General features: G+C 32.1%; 1 protein-coding gene across 1 annotated transcript in view; it reads left to right on the forward strand.

Moving 5' to 3' along the window:
- The window catches only part of LOC124366587 (UDP-N-acetylglucosamine--peptide N-acetylglucosaminyltransferase 110 kDa subunit), a 207,991-nt gene that overhangs the window by 26,723 nt on the left and 158,630 nt on the right, over positions 1-22,638 (forward strand). Inside the window, exons 4-5 of the mRNA XM_046823185.1 lie at positions 7,718-7,786; positions 16,024-16,220. Coding sequence (XP_046679141.1) covers positions 7,718-7,786; positions 16,024-16,220 — 266 coding nt within the window. The remainder of the gene's footprint in view (positions 1-7,717; positions 7,787-16,023; positions 16,221-22,638) is intronic.

Here is a 22,638-nt window from a genome sequence, read left to right on the forward strand (position 1 = left end):
ATGTGTATTATGACAACGAGGCCAAAGACCTTAAAAATGACTTTCTAAAAGCCCTGCACAAATTTGAGACCACAGGAAATACCCAAGACAAAGAAGATATGGCGGTAAAAAAGAAAAATTATGATAAAAAACTTAGAGAAATAAGAAAAAATGCTAATGCTGACTTCATCAACTCGGCTGACAACAAAAGTAAAGCTCTTTGGAATGTCATAAACAATGAAAGAAGAGGAAAACATCAACTACAGCCAAACATATGTCTCTCAGTGAATGGGAAACATGTGGACAACCCCACACAAACTGCAGACCACTTTAACACCTTCACAGAAGTAGCAGAATTGACGCTGAAACAGAATAACTGCTCCCCAGGGGACGCAGATGATAATGAAAATTACGAAACTCCACTTAACTATGTTGATAAATCTCTATATCTAACCCCAACATGCATCAATGAAGTACGGAACATCATAAATGCCCTAAAATCAAAATCTTCAAGTGGAGTGGATGAATATTCTTCTAAAATTGTGAAACACTGCTCTGAAGAGCTAATGCCGCCTTTAGTCAGCATAATTAATAAGTCCTTCAGCCTTGGTGAGTTCCCTACAGCCCTTAAGCTCTCTAAAGTATACCCCAAACATAAAAAAGGTTCAACACTGGAAGTCCAAAATTACCGTCCCATCTCTCTAATCTCAACATTCTCAAAAATCATAGAAAAAATAGCTCCACACAGACTCATGGCTCACCTAAAACAAGAAAATCTGATAACCGAAAAGCAACATGGATTTTTGAAAGGAAAATCAACCAGCTCTGCCATCATCAGCCTTGTTGAACATGTTATTGACCAAATAGACAAAGAACAATACGTATCTGCACTCTTTCTTGACTACAGCAAGGCGTTTGATTGCCTGGGCCACGACATCATCTCAAAGAAATTAACATCATTAGGAATCAGAGACACAGCTAACAAATGGTTTGTAAGTTACCTCACAGGCCGATCTCAAATAGTCAAGCTGCAAACTACCATTTATGGTGTAACTACTTCACATCAATCCAATCCACTACCTGTTACCCGCGGAGTACCGCAAGGATCTGTTTTGGGCCCAGTTCTCTTTGTCTTATTTGTGAATGACTTCCCAGCTTATATACGTGATCACAATACCACTTGTGTGATGTATGCAGACGATACAACATTGTTGATTAAGAATGACTCTGCTGAAGGAGTGTACGAAAGTGCCACAAGCTCTCTCAGTAAAGTAATTACACACTACCTCTACATCGGACATCACTTTTCGAGGAAAAACCATCCTACATTGGTAGGAAGCTGAGGAACCTCCTGCCACAAGCTGTGAAAAACCTCAAGGGAGCTGCCTTGAAAAGATGTCTTCACAACTTCCTGGTGGACCACCCAATATACACCATCGAAGAATTCACAGAAGTAAACAAGGAAGATTGGAGGCTCTGACATCTTGTATTGATTATTTATTAATATCAATTATGTAATTTGTTAACATTGTGACTCTATTACTGTTCTTGAAGAATATGTTAATAAAGAAATATGACTATGACTATGACTATGACTAATTAATTTATATGGATGAATATTTCCAGTATTATTGAGGTGTGTGCCTTCAAGAAAATGTATCAACGTAAACCAATTTCGATCATAAAGCGTCTTCTTTCGGCTCTTTTCATTTACTTTCGATCTAACCAAATTCGATTACCTTATGTGCAAACATTCACGGATTTGTACAATGAGGTTGTTTTCATAATAGCGTTTAATAGTATTTTCATTGCATAGATAGTTTATTGATCATTGGTGCAATCTAAATTTAAAATTAGGCAATGACGTCTTCTATGCAACAGGCATTACACTACCGATCAAGCACTTTAAAATAACAATTTTCTAAATTTTAAATGTAAACAAATGTTTCTGCCCGAAAGAGAAAGAGAATTTTCTTTATTCCAAAACGTACATTGAGCTACATTGATGAACTTCAGCTGAAAGTATTAACAGCTGTTAAGCATGAGTTCGCTTTGTATTACGTGTCGTAGCGCAGTCTGTCGGTTCCAATATAAAACACTCCAACATCAACAGCAATTTATTTTAAACTATTTAAATTGGACCAAATTGTAAATCTGAACCATTCTCAAATCCCCTTCAACACACAACATTTCATCAAAATTGGTCCAGTCATTTAGGAGGAGTTCAGTCACATACACACGAACACAAGAAATATATATATATATATATATATATATATATAAAGATAAAAAGTGGTCTGGAATGCTTATGACATTTTGTAATACAGGATGGCGCAGAGAAACAGGAAATTTTGAAGTTGTTGTTGGTACACCTGTAAGTCTCGTAGGAGTTGGGGCCGGAAGTCATGACGCCAAGTAGTTGAATTGAATTGAAACATCTTTATTCATACAATATACAGTGGTATACATTGAATGGCATCGTTATGTTAAATTAAACTAGCTGCATCTAAGTAACAGTATTTACAGTTTTCTCCATAACAAATCAAACTACACCTACTACCAGGTTCAACATAAATTAAGGATGGTTGTCAAAGTTCATCAAATTTATATAATGGGTTGTTTATCAAATAACTTTTTAATTTTTTCTTAAATAATTTAATATTGTCTGTACTTCTTAATTCCACAGGTAGTCTTAGTAAAAACTTTGCACCTGCATACAATGTTTTTTTGGTATAAAATTCTAGCCTATGGGAATTAATAGCAATTTGATTTCGATTTCTTGTGAAATATGAATGACTGTCACCTAGTTTCGGAACCAATTTATTTATGCTTAGTTTTTTACATGGAGTATTGATCGGAAAACATACAAACTATAAACAGTCATTATTCCTAAATCAGTAAAATGTTGACGAACAGAGTCATCAAATTTTAGATTCAACATGGTTCGTATTGCCCTCTTTTGGAGAAGGAGAATTCTATCCAAATTCTGTTTTGACGTACCCCCATATATTTCAATACCAAAACTTATTGATGATTCTATAAGAGAGAAATAAATTATTTTTAAAGTATTTAATGAGCAAAATTTAGACATCCTATACAAAGCATACAATCCAGAAGTAACTTTAGTAACTATGTGTTCAGTATGGAGATTCCATGTCAAATTTTCATCTAAGATTAAACCCAAAAATTTTGTGGAACTTACTTTTTCCAAAGAGTGGTTGTTTATTTTTATTCCCGGATTTACTGAAGATTTCCTGTTTCCTGCATTGAAAACAATAAAATTAGTTTTGCTGGTATTTAATAATAGTTTATGATTATTAAAGAAATTATTTATGTCCAATAAACTAGAAGAAGCATTATTTTCCAAATTATTTAATGCACTGCTACTAATTTTTAAACTTGCATCGTCAGCATACAGACAAAGTGTTTTTGTTGGACTGTTTTGAAAAGAGAGCGGAATACCTTTTACATAACAGAGAAACAGCAGTGGGCCAAGGATTGATCCTTGTGGAACACCATGTTGAATCTGTGCTAGTGAAGAATTATTGGTGACTATTTGATTCTTAATGCTACTTTTTATTTCAACAAGTTTTCTATTGATTAAGTATGAACTGAACCAATTTAGAGTAATGCCATTGATTCCCAGGCCTTCAATCTTGTTTAATAGAATTTTGTGTGAAACGCTATCAAAAGCTCTGCTTACGTCCAAGAAAATACCTATTGTTTTCTCTCCTTTATCTACAGAGTCAATGACGGAATTAATGAAATCTATGCCAGCAGTAACCACAGATCGATTTGGTCTAAAGCCATGTTGTTCCTTATCATGCAAACAATGGGTTTCAAGAAAATTTACTAATTGATTATAGGCTGCTCTTTCAAAAAATTTTGAAAAAGTAGGTAGCAACGATAATGGTCTGTAGTGTGATGGGTTTTTTGAATCTCCTTTTTTCAAAATCGGGATTACTTTGGCTATTTTGAGTTTTGACGGAAAGATTCCACTAATAAAGGAAGAATTGATTAAGTGGACTAAGGGTTTAATTAGTTGATTGCCGGCTAACTTTATCACCGTCATTGGAACTTCATCATAACCAGTTGAAAACTTATTGGGAAAAGATCTCAAAATTTTTAGAATTTCACGTTTTGTTACTGGTCTGAATTTAAAATTTTTGTTTGTCAAATTATTAAAACAAAGCAGAGAATCATTGTCATTCTGAATGATTGGTGCTAACTGTGGAATTATTGACAATTCAACATAATTGGCAAAAAAATCATTGAAATGTCTACTAATTTCTTGTGGTTCTACCAAAGTTCGGCCATTAGTTACGATTTCAATGTTACTACAGTGTTTTTTCTTATTTCCAATCTCTTTGTTCAGAATCTGCCAGGTTGTTTTGCTAACATTACTGGATTTTTCTATTTTACTTTGATAAAAATCCTTTTTCTTATTAATTAAAGTATTCTTATAATTTTTCCTTAGGGTTTTAATCCTATTAAACAATTCTTGATCCTTAATAACTCTAGCTGATTGACTCAATTCTAAAATTTTTTGTCTATCTTGTTTTAAATCAGGTGTTATCCAATTATCTCTACACTTCCTTGAACGCTTTTTAACTTTAGGAAAAAACAAGTTAAAACAGTACATAAAAATGTCATGAAAAACATCAAATTTTACATCAACACAAGCATTATAGACATTAAACCAATTTTCCTTATCCAAAGCCTTAACAAATAATGCCAAATTGCTATCATCAAAAACCCTAGTTTCTTTTGTTACAGATTTATTTTCAAGCTTAAGTTTGAATCTTTCCAAACCCTCTCCATCATTAACATCAACAAACACCATTACACCATAATGGTCAGATAACTGTGTGTCAATTCCCTCAACTCTTATTGAATGCTCATCAAAATTAGTTAAAACATTATCCAATGCAGATTCTGTAGTACAAGTTATTCGGGTTGGAAAATTAACTAAAAATCTCATATTAAATAATAATTGCAATACATCATTAAGCTTTTGTTGGTTCGAGCTATCTAGAACATCAATATTAACATCTCCCACAACTAAAACATTTTTGAATCTCTTAACTAACACTCTTAAACAAAAACACAATTTTTCTAAAAATGTTGACACATTTGAATTAGGAGATTGATAAACTGCCATTAAAACAAAGTGCAAACCAACCATTGTATACTTAACCAAAGTTTTGAATACAATTTAAATTTAAATTTTCACACTTTATTTCATCTTTGCATAGAACCATAACTCCTCCTCCAACTGAAAACACTCTTGAAAAGGATGCATTAACAATGTAATCTTTTAAATTGAACCTTTCAATTTCAGAATTCATCATTTTATGTTCATTTAGGACTATTATATCAGGGTTTAACTCATTGATTGTGATTTCTAAAGACTCTCACATCTAAAGATTCGTGATGGCAGATGCTGGATATTAATGTGAAACAGGCTCAAACCTACTTTGTGTTTTACTTTTGATTCAAACCCTCTAAAGTTTTGATGAGAAAGACTAAATATTTTTGTATTTATATTGCTGGTAACATTTTTTTGCTTAGGTCTAAAAAAATTTTGGACACACTATCATTACAAATACCACTGCTGAGGGAAGCTTCACTGTTGGTTTCACCTGTCACACTGGCACTCATATCCCCATATTGACTTTTACCCCCCTCAACACTTGTCACTACTGTAGACTCGGAGGGTAAGTGGACTGAATTGTTTAATGTTTTTGATGAAGTGATAAGGTGGTACACGGTCCCGCACACATCCCATGGGGGAACAGATTAATGTTTTTAAATTTCTTCTTTTGAAGTCATTTCCCAGCTGTTGAAATGCTCCATCATAAAGCTCCATATACTTATCATAATTTTCGGAGTTAAGGAAATATTTAGGTTTAGTTACCAAACCATATACTGCAGCTCCCTTGTTGTACTTCTGACAGGTTAAGTTTTGAGCACAATAGTCCATGCGTCTTGGTTTCCCAAAGTTATCTTTAAGAACTGCAGCAACGCCCTGGCTCATCTGTTTGTAATGATTAAAATCTGTATAGGTCTGCACTGGATGCAGTGTGTAGTAACGGTCATTTAGTTGAGATGGAGCAGTGGAGTGGTGCGGTGCATGCCGCTGCCGTGAGAGCGTATTACAAAAAATGGCAACAGTGTAACAGCTGCACACAACGCCATTGTGATATTCCTCCCCACGGTCGTGTTCCTTCTTCACATGACATATCATCATGGGTTCGGAATTTTGAAGTGACTGGTTCGGCCTAAACGAAAAAACCTCCTGGGCGTATAGTGACTGTTCGAACCCCAGAAAATATTGATGCAGTGCGAGTCTCAGTGGAACGGAGTCCGCGTCGTTCTGTACGAACAATCGCCTCATCATTGCGACTTGAGCGTCGGAGTTTGCAAAGAATATTGCACGATCTGCAGTTTCATCCTTACAAGCTTCAGATTGTTCAAGCTCTAAAACCAAATGACGGTGAATTATGCTTACAATTTTTTGAACAGCTACTAACTAAAATCTATGAGGACGCAAATTTCCTTGAAAATCTTTGGATGTGTGATGAGGCCCACTTTCATTTAAATGGACATGTCAATAAGCAGAACATGCGTTACTGGGCTCGCAGAAATCCCGGTGAACTTCATCAACGTCCGTTACACAGCCATAAAGTTACTGTATGGTGTGCAGTGTCTTGTCGAGGGATAATTACTTCTTTGAGGATGGTATGGTTCCACTTTAACTGTCATATCTAAACGTTACATTCATATGCTGGAGACATTTTTTTTCCACGGCTTCATGCTTTTCCAGATACTGACATTCAGCAAACCTTGTTTCAACAAGATGGAGCCACCTCACACACTGCCAATCTGCCAATGGCAGCACTGAGGCATTTGTTTGGGGAGCGCATAATTTCAAGAAACGCTAACGTCACTTGGCCTCCAAGGTCTCCAGACCTCTCAGTATGCGACTTCTTTCTATGGGGACATCTAAAGAGCGTTGTGTACCAGACTAGACCAAGAAAGAAATCTTCTTGAGTCCAAGACTCAGATTGAAGAACACGTCGCCAACATCCCAGAGAACACATTGCGTTGCACACAGATAAGTTTTCGAAATCGATTGAATGAATGTGTTAGGCGCAATGGACAGCACTTAACGGATGTTATTTTTAAAAAGTGACTTTAACTTTCTTACTATTTCCAACATTTCTTATGTAATTTCCACTCTTGCCTAACACATTTTGACCATTAAATAGTTGTTTGTACAATTCATTGGTTTATTATGATTATTTCAAAATTTCCCGTTTCTCTGCGCCACCCTGTATAACATTTTTTTTTATACAAAAGGATTTTGAGACATTGATTACATATAAAATCCCCAAGAACTGGTGAAATGAATGTTGAAACAATTTCAAGCTGGGTACAAAAATTGGTCTTATAAATATTTGGACTAAGTTTGTTGGGCAGTTTAGAAACTTTTTTTATAAACAATTTTTTTGTATCTCTGAGAGTTTTCGAGACATTGAGTACGTCTAAATCCCATGAGAATAACAGTTCAGTTGTCACAAAATCTAGTTACTTCTTCCAACTGTGTTGTAATGACTGTTTATAATCGATCTCTTTAGTCCACATTTTAGGATTTAAGTTATTTATTTTCAACATGCTATAAACTGTTCTTGTATGAAATAATGTAATCCAAATTAATAAAGTTAGTTTTTTTCAGGATTTGTACTGCGTTCGTAGTGATCTGGGTAATCTACTGAAAGCACTTGGGAGACTTGATGAAGCCAAGGTAAATTTATCTGTAAGCCTAATACCTAACCTTGTCCCCATATTAACTTTTCCTGTTATAAGCACTGAGGCAAGCCATTGGAAAAATATCTAAACAATTTATAATTCATATCAGTCGACTCTTATGATAATCAGAGTTATTTCTTTTTTCTTTGATTTGTAATAAACACTTAAGTGTTTGGTTTCAGTAACCATCAAAGAGCATATATCTTATGTTTCTTATGAGAAGTATAGTTTCACTTCAGGCTACATAAACTCTTGGTTTTACCTCCAATATTTAAGTTTAATTTTAATTACCATTTATACTAATGTATATTTTATTATCAAGCATAACTATGTACTTTTTCAAACAGTATTTTTCTTGCCTAATAAGCACAAAGTAACTGAAACCAAGAGGTTTTGAAGCTGTATATAATCTTGTATGCTTAAATCTCTTGAAGATTTAGGCATGCAATACTCTGTACTTAGCAAGCTGCGACTCAAAATAATTATGATGTTCTTTTGTTAAAAGCAGATTTGATAAGGCTGTACACATTGAGGCAAGTTTAATTGAGTTGGTGTTACAACTTTGTTATAACACAATCTCAGGCCGTTGCCTTACGTATCTATCCAGCCAGGGTACTTCACGTCATTATTATATATTTCAATCAATAGATTTTTATTGTCCAAATTCGATTCCGCTATCATTTGGACAGTAAATATCTTTTGTAAGCATTGCAAGCGTAGAATATCAACTATTTTCTCAAAATGTTTAAATTTTTTTTAGTCAACTAGCTATTAAGACTTACATTTAAGGTTGAAGATCGTTAAAACCTAAGTTACTGTATGAAACGTGAACTGTAACAAGATATCGAAACAAACTTTATTACACTATCAATGTTGACAAATTTTTTATAACAAGATTTTGAGAAGGTAGTTTGTATTTGCAAGCGAGACTTTTTTTTCTTCTGTTCTGTTTCTCTAGTTCTAACTAACCTTGGAAGTATACTTCTCTGTAAAATGTAATACTCTGATTATGAGAGTTTTTTTGCTTAAATTATGTCAGCAAAGAAATATTTTTCGTTAAAAAATTGATTACAACAAGTTCATGACATGTTGATTAATATAAATGTATTTTATTGTTGATACGTTGAAGGTTATCCTGATATTGATTACTGTGTAAAATTTTATATGATTTTGCAATTCAATAAAATAAAATAACTACAGTCTTATAAAAAACATTAGATTTATTGTAACTAATTTTAGAAAATAACTGTAATTTACTTATCATTGTTTAATGTTTTATTAGTACTTAAAGGATTTGTTTCTTAATTGTTTAATATCATATACAATTTTTGTATTTAAATGGTCAGTGAACCAAACTATGATTTTCATTTTCATTATTGACCATTTTGATTTTGATTTCATTAGTGTTAGTTTTTTTTTACAATTTTAACCCCACCATTGAATCTCTATTTTTGTGTAAACATTTGATTATTCATTTCAGAACAAATTAATTTTTGGGATTGTTAGGTTGAAAAGTATCTTTTAGTATTTTTTATTAATCTCTTTAAGAGAATAACAGACTAACAAGATATCCCTATGTTACAAAACATACCTTTTAAACAGTAACCAGTTCCCTTAGTGGTAAGCTTTGCTAATGCTCAGCCAACGATAACTTTTATTCTATTTCAAAGAAATGTCTGTTCCTTTGTATTTACAAAGAAAGGAAGAGACTGGTATCCTTTTGAGTCTTTTTCTGTCAGCCTTTACATCTCTCTGGTGGGCAATGTTACAACATTAAAATTTTGGAATATGTGTCATTTGAGCTTACATTTAAAATTTGTACAATATTTTGGCTTGCCAAAGTGTATACTTCACAAACCCTTATTTAATAAGGTTACTTTTACAGCACTCAAAAGTAAAATAACATTAAATATATTCATAAGTTTAAATGATTCTAAAACCACATAATATTATTTCATTTCCACCTTGATACTTTGTAGGAGATTTTTCATAACAGATAACAGTAGACTCTCAGTTAAACAATTCTCAATCAGTTGCAACATTATTAAGCCCTAACAAACGGAGATGTGAGGAAAGTAAATCTTCAAACTTAAAATTAAACGTGAAAAAGAAACAGTTACATTGATAGCTAATATGTTTCACATTGGCACAATTAGATCGTGCACCCTGAAGCCCCTTAAACATATAAGTATAGTTCCATCTATATAAACCAAATTGACAATCCACATTGACAATGTGTATGCGAAAGTATATGTTGTGCCCATTTGAGATGACATAAGGTATGATATCTAATCGTGTGGCTGTTATTATGTTGAGCCAATGCTCTGTGAACACCAGCTTATTTCTTTTAAAGGGATTGCTGCAGTATTGACATTGTATTAAAAAAATGTCAGTATAAAATATATTAACTATTTAATAGCTTAGTTTTATTTACTGAATTGTTGTTGAAAGTGATACATTGTAGCCAGTAGCAAGAAACAATCTAAATAATTCCTGGGGAGTTATATTAGATTGATGGAACATTTTTATGTTCCATCAATGCTAAACTCATGTTAAACAATGTTCCATCATGTTAAACTCATGCAACAACAAGATTTTTCTTGTTGTTGCATGAGTTTACTCGGATTGTTTTTGTCCACAATTTGGACAAGTAATTGAGAAAATTGTCATTGTAAATAGTCCTATAAGGATGTATGCATTGCTTCCGTAATTACAGGCTATTCAGGATAAATAAGATTTGGAGTGGAGAACGCACCCATCAAGATCCCATGGTGGATAATAGGAATAATATGAGTCATGTCATCTTGGGAAAAAGGGGAGACTAGTTCTCATAGAAGACAATACTAACTCATGTTTAGGTTGTGCAAATCAAAGAGAATCCTCTAACAGTAATCCCTTGCTGTAAACTAGACGTACCTGTTAACCCTTTCATTCCAATATTTTGTCATTTGCGATTGATGATTTTTCCGCTTTAGAATGTCCATTAGGAAGCCCAGGTGTGACATATCAATTTTTGTTATATCCAGAGTAGGTAGCACTCTCAATCAGAAATGAAACCTTCTGCAGTGTGTAATTAAATTAGTATGTTTTAAGAAAAAAAAGTTATTTAGGTTTAATCTTTAAGCGGATATAGTTATTATTTGTAAATTTGGTACACTATTAGCAATTATACAGTAATTAATTTGATTATCATTAATTTTAACCCTAAACTGGCACTATTTATTTCTGGGATGTTTTCATATTTGAAGCAGCTCTAATTTCAAAGAATTCTATATAATAGGGAGTCTACTGTATTTTAAATTTGAAGTAAATATAGCATAAAAATTAACTTACACTTTTTGTTCACATTAGGCAAATTTAATAAACATATTTTTCATAAGTCATCTGATAGTGTACCAGCAAGATTCACCAAATAGAGAACTGGTAAAGGAACATGTAACACATCACAATACATCCCAGAGCAGGTGAGAGCGAGACTGACCTTCTGTTTTCTGATATACTCTTATGTGTTAATAGTACTAGGGAAATAAGATTTGTTCTGAATTATCTGTAACTTATAAATGCTCAGTTTTGCTGGTTCTCTATCAGTTGTCTTGGTATGCTTTGGCCTTTCCAAACCTGTTGATCTTTAACTTAGTTTTGAGGTAACAGTTCTAACATCAATAACAAACTTGTAAAAGCTAGAGCTAACCACTGAGAACTATACTTAGTGATATATTACCATAACATTCACTTCATTATAGTAGTAATTATGATATTAAGATAAATGTACAATACAGAATCATTGGATGGTTTTAGCTGATATTTTTTTTCAAATAACAGTTTACAATATTTAGATGCATATATTTTAGTATTATTTTAGCTTTCTTAAATATGAGAAATATATTTTTTTGAAATATATCAAACAATAAATAAAATTATTTGTTTGATGTGTTTTATGAGACTATCAATAAGGAAAATAATAATAATAATAATGCATTAATAATCTTGATAAGAAGTAGAATAGTGATAAAAAGTTAATATCGAGTTGGCTGTAATACTATTAAAAGCTGATATAAAACAGAGCCAAATATTGAGCTGTTATACACAACAGTGGAGATAACATTTTAGTCAGAGATGTCTTTTATTTTTGGATATAGTAATTTATCTTGTTACAATGGTTGATTTTATGATCACATTACTCAATAAAGTATTAGGCTGAACTGATTTGTGTTTTGGTGGTATTTGTTTCTCATAATTTATCTTCATATTTTGGAAGCAGTACTTTGACCAATGTAAATCAATTATTCAAGTTTTATCAAACTACTTTTGAACTTTTAATTCAATTTATTTAAAAAAAACTGTTATTTCTGTTAATGTTCTGATCATTATGCAAATTTATAGGTCATAACACTATAATTATTGCACAAGTTTTATGTAATTCTATAAAATCACAAGTAAACTATCTTTTTATCTTTAGAAATTTCTTTTAAAAGTTAATAGTTATTAAGCTCAAAAAGTTCATGCAAGCTTGTAGTTTATAAAATTTTTTTGGGTAGGAGAGGGGTAAAGAAATTATTATTGAATTTATACTATAATAAACAGTTTAAATAAAGGGTTTTTCATTTTGAACGGGTAAATGTTGGCAGCCTGTGGTGGCCATGTTGTTTTGGTGTCAGCTATTTCATTTGTGTATTGCTGTCAGTAAGTGCTGCCATTTCATGACAAGTTATTTCATCATGACAAGTTACACGATTAAGCAGCACGTTCAGATGATTAAACTGTATTATCAAAATGAGTGTTCTCTAGTTAAAACGTTACATGCGTTGCAACCATTTTATGGCAGACACAGAGGCCCTTGAATGTCAACTCTTCAACATTTGGTAGCTAAATTCGAGAAGACCGGTTTGGTAAACAACCAGCCTACACCCAGACGTCAAAGGAACAGCAGATCTATCGAGAATGTCGCCGCTGTCCGTGAAAGTGTGCAGAGGAACCCGAGGCAGTCAATCCCTCGCCGTGCACAAGAACTCGGCCTTTGCAAACTTCAACTTGGTGAATTTTGTGTCTGGGTTTAAGCCTGCATCCGTACAAAATCCAACTGACTCAGGAGCTCAAAGTTTATGACCATAGACAACACCGCTTGTTTGCCGAGTGGGCTTTGGAGTGTTTAGAAGAGGAACCTAATTTCGGCAGAAAATTTATCTTCAGCGACGAAGCACATTTATGGATGAATGGCTATGTTAACAAGCATAATTGCCATATTTGGGACAATGCCAACCCACATGAGGTTTACCAGGTAGCGATGCATCCACAAAACGTTACTGTTTGGTACGGATTTTGGGCTGGCGGTTTGATTGGTCCGTATTTTTTTTAAAACAATGTTGGTGAGGCCATCACTGTCAACGGTGAACGCTACAGAATGATGATAACGGATTTCTTTTAGCCCAAATTGTACGATATGGATGTAACCGACATGTGGTTTCAGCAGGACGGCGCTATGTGCCACACAGCGAATGACACCATGAACATTTTGCATGAACGATTTGAGGGTATGGTTATCTCTCACAGAGGTGACATTAATTGGCCACCAAGATCGTGTGAATTGATGCCCCTAGACTTTTTTATGGGGTTTTCTGAAGTCACAGGTCTATGCCAGTAGACCTCAATCAAGCGATGAACTTAAGATCAATATAACCCAGGCCATTGCTCAAATTCAATCGGATTTATGCGGCAGAGTAATTAAAAATTGGACCACTTCGAATCCGTACCATTGTGAGAAACCGCGGTGGACTATTGAACGATGTCATATTCCATACATAATGGCATACATGGGTCTTTCATATGAAAAATAAAATTTGTTAATATATCATACATAGGTTGTTTTATTTCATCTCAACATCTACCCGCCCAAAATGAAAAACTCTTTATAATGTTTAAAACAGGGGACATTGCAACCGTCCCGCTTCTTAACTTCTTCAATAATATAAACAAAATTAAACTTTTTGAAGTATTTGACTGGTTAAAATATATTTTAAGAATTTATGGTTTTGATCTCATTCACTAAAAAGGGAATAAGGGGGGGGATACATTAGTTACATTTTGTTTAATGAAAAAACGTTATTTATCTGATCATACCGTTTTTAATCCTATTCATAAAAAAGTAAGTTCTTCAATATTTTGGTATTTGAGAATTAAAATATTCCTTCTTTATCTTAACATTTACAATTATAAAAATGAAACATGTCTCTTTGTGACAAATTTAAGGCTACCAGAGAGTTTATTTTAAAGAACTTTTTATGTTTTCTCAAGTTTTTTCCAAATACTAGTGGGACGAGGGAAGGAGATAGTGGTAAAGGATAGACATACCCAAGTTTTGTGACCAAATAAAAAAAGTAGATTTTGTATTTGAAGAAGTTACTAAGGTGGGTTGTTAATTAAAAAAAATCTTAATCATTATATTATTGTGAAAATAGGTTTTAATACAAAAAAAAGGGTTTGCTTGAACCTTATATATTTTGATATGAATTTATTTTACATAAATTTGTCAAAAACTTTACTAACTATGTTGATAAATGAAATATCTTCCAATTTTTAAAAATTGCCTGATTCGCCAAATTAACATTCAAGTCAGCCTGTTATATAGATCATGTAAATGTAAGTAACTTGACTAGTTTGTTCATGACACTAATCAACAGTTTGTTTACTGTGATATCAATAAATAGGTGTACGTACGGTGGTCTCCTGTAGGGGGTGTGGCAGCTTCGTAACCGTCTCAGTTGGTCAGTGGCCAGGTAATGTAACCATGTAGCCAGTCTCCTACCATATGTAACTGGGTCACACTGGAACACTTGGATATAACCCTCAGTTGGCTCACACATTGTCAGTAATTGTGCATTTCTTGATGTTTGATGTTTAAAATTTCTTAAAATAGTTATTTGGTGTTTTTAATTAAGGGTTCCACTTTAAACACCCTTTTCTAGATTTCACCTGGGAAAATAGCTATAACTGGTTTTAGAATACTTCTTTTTAAAGTTTATTTTTAAGCCCTAAAAGTCACCTCTAACTTTGTTAATAATTAAGTGTCTATAAAGAGCTATAAATATTTAAACATAATCTTATGAAATAGTATAACGGTTTTATCAAATTCAAAATTATTGAATAAATATACAAATATCAGAATTGCACATTCAAGGATATGATTTTAAACAAATATTAGATATTAAATCTCTCTATAAAATTGTCACAAATAACTAACTAAAATGACAGTATTGATAAAAATTAGGCTTGTCATTGTCTGGGTGATTTCCTAATCATTGGCTAAATTGGTTTAATAAAATTATTATATCTGATATGTATTTATGAAAGAACAAGAACAAAGCTAACCTTGGTTGTTTGTTAGGCTTCTGCTTAAAATAGCATTCATTAACATTGACATGTTTCCAACAGATGATATGTGTTCTTAGATTTGCTTGTATTAGTAAGTGGAGAAATTCATTTCTCTCGAACTGATTAAATTATTTAAAAATTGTGACACGTTTAGTCAATAAAAATCCTTTCGAATTTTACTTTGACAAGTTCTGATAATTGAGTGAATAAAGTATTTTTATTGTTGTACATTTGTGATGACAAACCTGGGCATTATCCCTTGTGTTTCTTTGTGAGTTCAATTGAAAATCTTAACTTTAATGTGTTAGTTGGAGACTGGCTCCAAAGTATGTATTGTTTTAGGTTATGCAGTTCCAAAAGACTAACAATTTCTTCTCCCTTAAGCGGCGGCATAGATCATAAAAGCGCAATGCGATTACTTTATATAATTATTTACTCTGTTGCGATAGCGTAATTTCTGCATGTTACTTTGCGCACTGTCCTCCTCACATTACATTCAGTTTGTCAGTTATTCTCTTAACCTGAGATTCTAATTACAATATTTAACGTTTTGTCAACTAAGAGAACCTGACAATTTGAATGAAAATGAGAATGTTATTTTTTTTTTGCTGTTGGCGTGAGCGTTTGCGGCAAATTTAAGGTTTTTGAGCAGGCCCTTCTGGATGGTTAATGTATACTTGGTTATCTAGTTTGTATTAGTATTCTGTCTCCACTACTAATACTTAGGAAATGCTCACAAGCCTTATTGAGCGCAGCGATAGGTAGCATGTAAGGGAGAAGAAATTACTGACCGTCTAGAGACTCCAGAATATATTTCTCAACTGATCTGTGTGTTTCCCCTGCCCCCTTCCCTACCCACCCCAGGCTTGTTACCTGAAAGCTATAGAGACCCGGCCAGACTTTGCCGTCGCTTGGAGCAACCTCGGGTGTGTGTTCAACGCTCAAGGCGAGATCTGGTTGGCCATTCATCACTTTGAGAAAGCAGTGGCTCTCGATCCAAACTTTTTGGATGCCTACATTAATCTTGGCAACGTCTTGAAAGAAGCGAGAATTTTTGATCGGTGAGTTTTATTTGTTTCAATGCATGGTTTGGGATAGTTTAAGTACGGGTAGTTCTTTAGTAGTTGATTTACAGCCTGAGCTATCTGGAGTTGAGTTGAGTTGTAAAGAGATTTTAATATTAATAATAGATGAATATTTTGGATTCAGCTCAGTAGTAAAATATGGTGGCAGCATCCTGGATTATGGATTATGGAACTTTCTGAAGATCTGCTTTGAGTTAGACAAATATCAGTTTTGGAACAAAGAGCTTAAAGGCTGATTTAACCTGTAAATCATCAGGAGTGTCTGGATGGACTCATTTCATCATCAAACTGTCATTATTTCAAAGTCCAATCTATTCCCAAATGTAATAATATCTTAATATACAGGGTATGTTATTATTATAATAACATGTTTTCAAGTATTATTGGATAGAAGAATTCTTATTGTTTATTTTCTAAGGTATTTAAGTTTTAAAAGAAATATGAAAAAAAAACATTGTTACACTAATAAATGAAATTTTATCTCATGAATTATTAACACAACACTTTTATTGTTGGTGTATACTGAATGAGGTAGTTAGTATTTTATAAAATTTGTATAAATATACTGGTTTTTTTTTTTGTTATTTGACTTAAACAATTTTCAATAAGCACCATTTTGTTAGTATCAGAGCAAATCAATTATTTTTTGGGGTTTTTTCTTAAGTTTCATCATCTATGTGCAAAGTATGTTATTCGTAGCTCTACTAGTTCTAGAGATTTTTTAAAATAAAAAACAAAATTGTGGCTAGCGGCTAAACAACACATTCTTGACTTATGTTTATAGAACACTTTTTGTTTGGAATCATAACTACTTTCAGTCAGTGAAGTTTGTGACACCCTTTTGTGAATACCCTGTATATATGTACCAGGGTATAATTAGCACCCCCTGGACATAGCACCCCCTCGCTACTGACGTCATTTTGACGTCACGAAAGGGGGTGCTAAATCAGCACAGTGGCCGTGTCCAGGCCCTGAATAAGCACCCCCTTCGAATACGGGGGTCCTAATTCAGCGCCTCGACCGTGTTCATGTGCTGATTTAGCACCCCCTTCGAATAGGGGGGTCCTAATTCAGCGCCTTGACCGTGCTCATGTGCTGATTTAGCACCCCCTTGAATCTGGGGGCTGCTAAATCAGCGCCGTATTGATAAGACGAATAATTACTCCAACAGAATATAGTAATAAACGTTTAACCATATTGCGATTTATTTTTCAATAAAATAAAATAATATATATATATAATAATTATATATATATATATATATATATATATATATATATAATTTAAATATATTGCAATGAGTATATTTACTGCATTGCTGTGGTTTACTTAAAATTTCAAAAACAAACAGTTCATTACCAATTATAAAAATACTATGCATCAAATATACTTAAGTAAAAAACTAGGTTCTAGGCATTCAAATACAGGTTTATTTTAAAGTAAAATTAATTTGAAATCGTGGTACGAACAACGCAGAGGAACTGATATTGCGTAAATCCGGCATGTGTAATAAATATACATAGTCAGAGATTATATCAACCTATTAACCACTTTAAAAACCATTATTTATTTATTTTAATTTTTCGAATACCAATCAAAAGCGGGAAAATTTAGAACCGTGAAATTGTAATTTTGCGACGGCTAAGAGCCAATTATTTTTAAGGACGCATCATAAACTGAATTATACTATTTAAACTGAATAGTATAATTCAAACACACTTGACAAACAATTTAAATATTATTTTATATCTACAAGAATAAATATCATTCACTTATATCCATATCAGTTAGTTCAACTATAATTTTTAAAAAAGTTGAAAACAATGTTAAAACACGTAGCAATAAATATACTACCGTATTTTCAAAAGCGTTATTGCTGTCAAAACATACATTTATATACTGAGTATTATGGATCTACATTGCTTAATTTCCCCTCTGTCGGTTAGTGTGCGTTTTTTTTGTTGTTAAAAATAGAATATCTTGGAAAATCTCAACGAGTAGGTCACAATACAAAAATCGAGTAAACGGCAGCTCCAGAATATCTTATGCCAATCGTGCTCACATCTTAGTCCCTTCATTTAAAGTACAGGAAATACATTAATATCTGTTGCCAAGCACCTTTTTTTCTAATAAATTAAAAACTACTAGAGATATTGCAAATGTATCAACAATGAACGCCTTTATGAACAATGAAGGACAAAAACAAATGTCTTAATTAACAATAATAAACTGTTGTATTTATCATAAAGCTTCAATTTATTCACAATATATGTGAAAAAAAAAACTAAATAAAGTGACTAGGTTATCTGTTATATATTAAGAATAATAAAGAACAAGAAAATTCGTACAGTAATATTCAGACAATAATGCTTTTATAGATGACAAAATCAAAGATAAGCGGTTTTTAGGAAATACATCTGATTTTCGCTTGACTAAATTTTCGTAAATAAATATGTCCTAAAACAACAGGTACTAAAATAAATTCATTAAACATGAAATATATGATTCTATTCTATCCTTAGATAGGCCTGAAACATGTATTTCAAATGTTTTGCATAATAAATCACAAAAATAAAAGAAATAGGGATAAGATACTCTAAAGCTGATATTAATTTATTTTCACGAACCATTTTTTTTACAGTAAAGATGCTCTTAATGAGTTATTTATTATTAGTTTGAAATAGTATTCGAGTAATTATATTTGTGATACAATCCACAATCAGATTTATTCTTGTATACCTGCTGGATTTTAAAACATTCAAAGTTAATCAGATTTAATGGCCGCCATTTCGAAAGTATTAATGAATATTGTTTATAACTGGCCTTATTACCACAAATATTTGATCCAAATTAGGTAGGATTTGTTTATTCGTTTTAAGATATTAAAGCGAATTTGTATATAAAAAACACATACAGACTGACGGATAGGAAACTAAGCACCAAAGATCTATTTCCATATTCTGAAATGCGTTTGCCATGACCTGAGCAGTTGCGGTATATAGACTTGTCCTAAGAATTACAGGACACTCTGTACATAAAATTATTATAGAGAGTGTTCCACAATCTCTACCAATATTTTCAGACATTATTCATGGGCCAAAGGCAAAAACAATCATATTCACCTTTCTAAAACTCAATAATTACTCTAATAGCCACAATTTTGTTTTGTTTTTGTCTTTTTTACTTTACTATTTATATTTGATGGATTGCTTAGGTTAAAATTTTGTATATACCTTTATAACCTTAAGGAAAATCAAAAATTTAAATTTCTTAAGAGCTTTATTTTCAAAATAGTGATTTCTAAAAGATCTTTAAGCGTAAATATCTTAAAAGCGATATATGGTAAAAAAAGATCGAAATTATTACGCAATTTAATAAAAAATCTAACGATACCAAGTTTTAAAAATTGGTTGTGAAATAAGGGAGATAGTTTGTTTTTTAAAACCAATTACGGTTTTTTAAAACCAATTACTGTTTTTTAAAACCAATTACCAAACAATATCCGCCTTTATTATATGACTGAATGTGGGCTGCAACAATCAGCTGTTTTGATTTTAGCTGCTCTAATCAAGTGATTTTAACATTACATTGCTGAACTGTGGTCATAATATTCTTAATTATTTCTAAACAAAGTTTCTTTTGATTGAGACGTCAGAAAAAACACTCTAATACATGTTGATTACCTAGACCAAAAATTAAAACTGTCTTTGTAGTTATTATACGTCTATTTAATATTTTGTTTTTAAATGGAAGACCTCAGACCTACTTTTGGCTTGTAAATTTATACGGAGTTTGTAGATATGCTATTGATTACGGTGTTAAACGTAGATGCTTAAATGTACCAGTAAAGATTGCTATTTGTTGGAGTTGTTAAGTTTGTTCTAACCGAGGTTTGAAGATTTTGTTCTACCCGGAAAATAAAACATTAAAAACATAAAAGTTTACTGTATACAAAATGAAATATTATGTATATTTGTGTAGTATTTTTTTATTATAAATGAAGTAATATTTATGCTTCTATACATCTGTTTACTACCTAGTTTACAAATCAGTTATAAAAATTACAACGAATTGAAAATTAGAGTGTAACAAAATTCTCTACACTTTCCGATATAAATAGCCTTAAAATAAAAGTACAGCTAAGCTGAAGTGTAATTTTAAATTTTACCTTTTTATAGACACTTTATTAAAGACTTCACTGAGATTTCACTCTTATTTTTACAATATTGTAAGAATGTTCATCCTTAAGTTTGACACTTCCAGATACATGGGGTTAGAAGTGCACGTCTGACTAATGTAACACACAATAGTTAAATATTCTTTAACTGCATACAAAAAGGCGATGATTTTCAGTTTTTGTCCATACATCATTACCGTGTTCTACTTTATCTTTTCTCTTTACTCGTGTAAAATTATCCGTTACCTAGAGAGTATAATATGCCACACCTTGGGCTTGTACACTCAAACATTGTTTGATTTCTTCTTATATTTTTTAGGAAATTTCATCAAACAAATTCACTATACATAATAAGTTATGTATTAATATAGGAATAACAACTGAGAATAACATCGATATTATTACTCAACCACTCGATACGGCCACCTCAGTTTGAAAAGTAGTTTCGGTAGTGCACGGACGGGTTTCGTCAGCTTCGTCAAAATTATGTGTGGACCTACAGTCCTACAATCGATATTTGCAGGTTGATTTCACTCTGTATATTTCATATTTGGTAGACGGCCAATATATAACGAGCAACGATGTTAAGGCAAAAATAACGAGTTTCAAGTTTTTAAATGTTTACTAGCTGATACCCGCCCCTTCGTACGGAATTTTTTTAGAATAACTGGTACCTCATAGACATCTCCTTCATGTCTTTAAAAAAATGGCATACTACTGATGAAATAAATTATGGTAATTGGAAAATATTCCAATTTTAATTAAAATGCGACATTCCATGATTTTTTTAACTGATGTTCTAAAGTAATTAAAAATCACGATCCCTCCCTTCCTAAAGTACTGTAGGTAATAAAAGATTTATGATCCACATTTGAAAATAGGGTTACTCATAAAAGGAGCAACAAAACATATATGTGGGAATACTTTACATGTAATAGTTGATATCACTTAATATGAAAGTCCCAATATGAATTCTATTATTCATTCTCGTAATATTACACTAATTATCATCGATACCGTTAGAAAAAGTAATATAATCGAGGGTATAACCCTTTACCAGAGGGATATATCTGCTAGAAGTAAGATGGACAGAAGTCGACAAACATTTTTTTACATTAACTAGTTAGGAAGAAACCTTACTACCAATGCCTCATCCATAAGTTTTTTATCACAGTGTTAAGTTCATAAACTAATAATGTATCTTCAAGTTGTAGCCTCATGTGAAATGTATTTGATGTTTCTATATATTCCTTTAATCATGAAAAATAGTTAGGCATGATTCTATAGAGGATATTTTACACGTAAGCAATAGCAATACTTATGGGCGTAACCTTGAGATATTTTTGTGAGTACGATTCTACGGATTTTTGTGTAGTGTTAAGTCTATGTAGCTGTTCCATTGTGCAGATGATTCACGGTAAGCCTAATAGTGCATAAGATAAAAAATTATAATCTAGTTTCGTACTGCAGATGGTTACGAGTAATTATTTAAGGGCAGGTACTGAAAAATTATTTCTGTAATAAATGACAAGTCAAAAACTGTAATTTTCATACTTCATCTGTTTCATTCTATAAAACCTAATTTTGAAATGTAATTAAAATTAAATATGAAACAAAAATGCCGCAGAGAAAAATTCTATACTGTGTGACAGTGAACTATTTTGCCTAAAATACGAGCCTAAATTGTTTACAAAATTATTTGTTGTAATTGTTTTTTAAATTTGAGTTAATTAAACTAAAAAAAGAAGATTCCATTTCCGTGAAGCTATTAAATGAAATAAATACTTTAATTATGGATTCATATACAAATAACATAGTTTTAATTATATGTAGAAACATGTTTCATTGAGTTTTCACGATTGGGTTAAGCTTGAACTGTTAATGCTCAGTGAATACCCTTAAATAGACTATGAGTAGACTAGATCTTTCATTGGTATGGACGCCCAGTACTCAATACCTGTACAATAAAAATGACACAGCAAAGATACTAGACTAATTGTGTATAAAAACCATAATTACATTTTACCTTCCGTAATATTCCAAAAATCGACTCAGAATCGACGAGAATTTTATGTTTTTTAAAGATATATTTAGCAGTGCGTTAATTAAATTTACAAACATATTAACTGAAAGAATAAACTGAAATAGAATAAATGAAGGATATTATTTAATTTATTATTTTAATAGGTGATATATAGAACAAATTAAGAAAGCAAA

The sequence above is a fragment of the Homalodisca vitripennis genome, chromosome 1, assembly GCF_021130785.1.
Source record: "Homalodisca vitripennis isolate AUS2020 chromosome 1, UT_GWSS_2.1, whole genome shotgun sequence".
Taxonomy (NCBI): Eukaryota; Metazoa; Arthropoda; class Insecta; order Hemiptera; family Cicadellidae; genus Homalodisca; species Homalodisca vitripennis.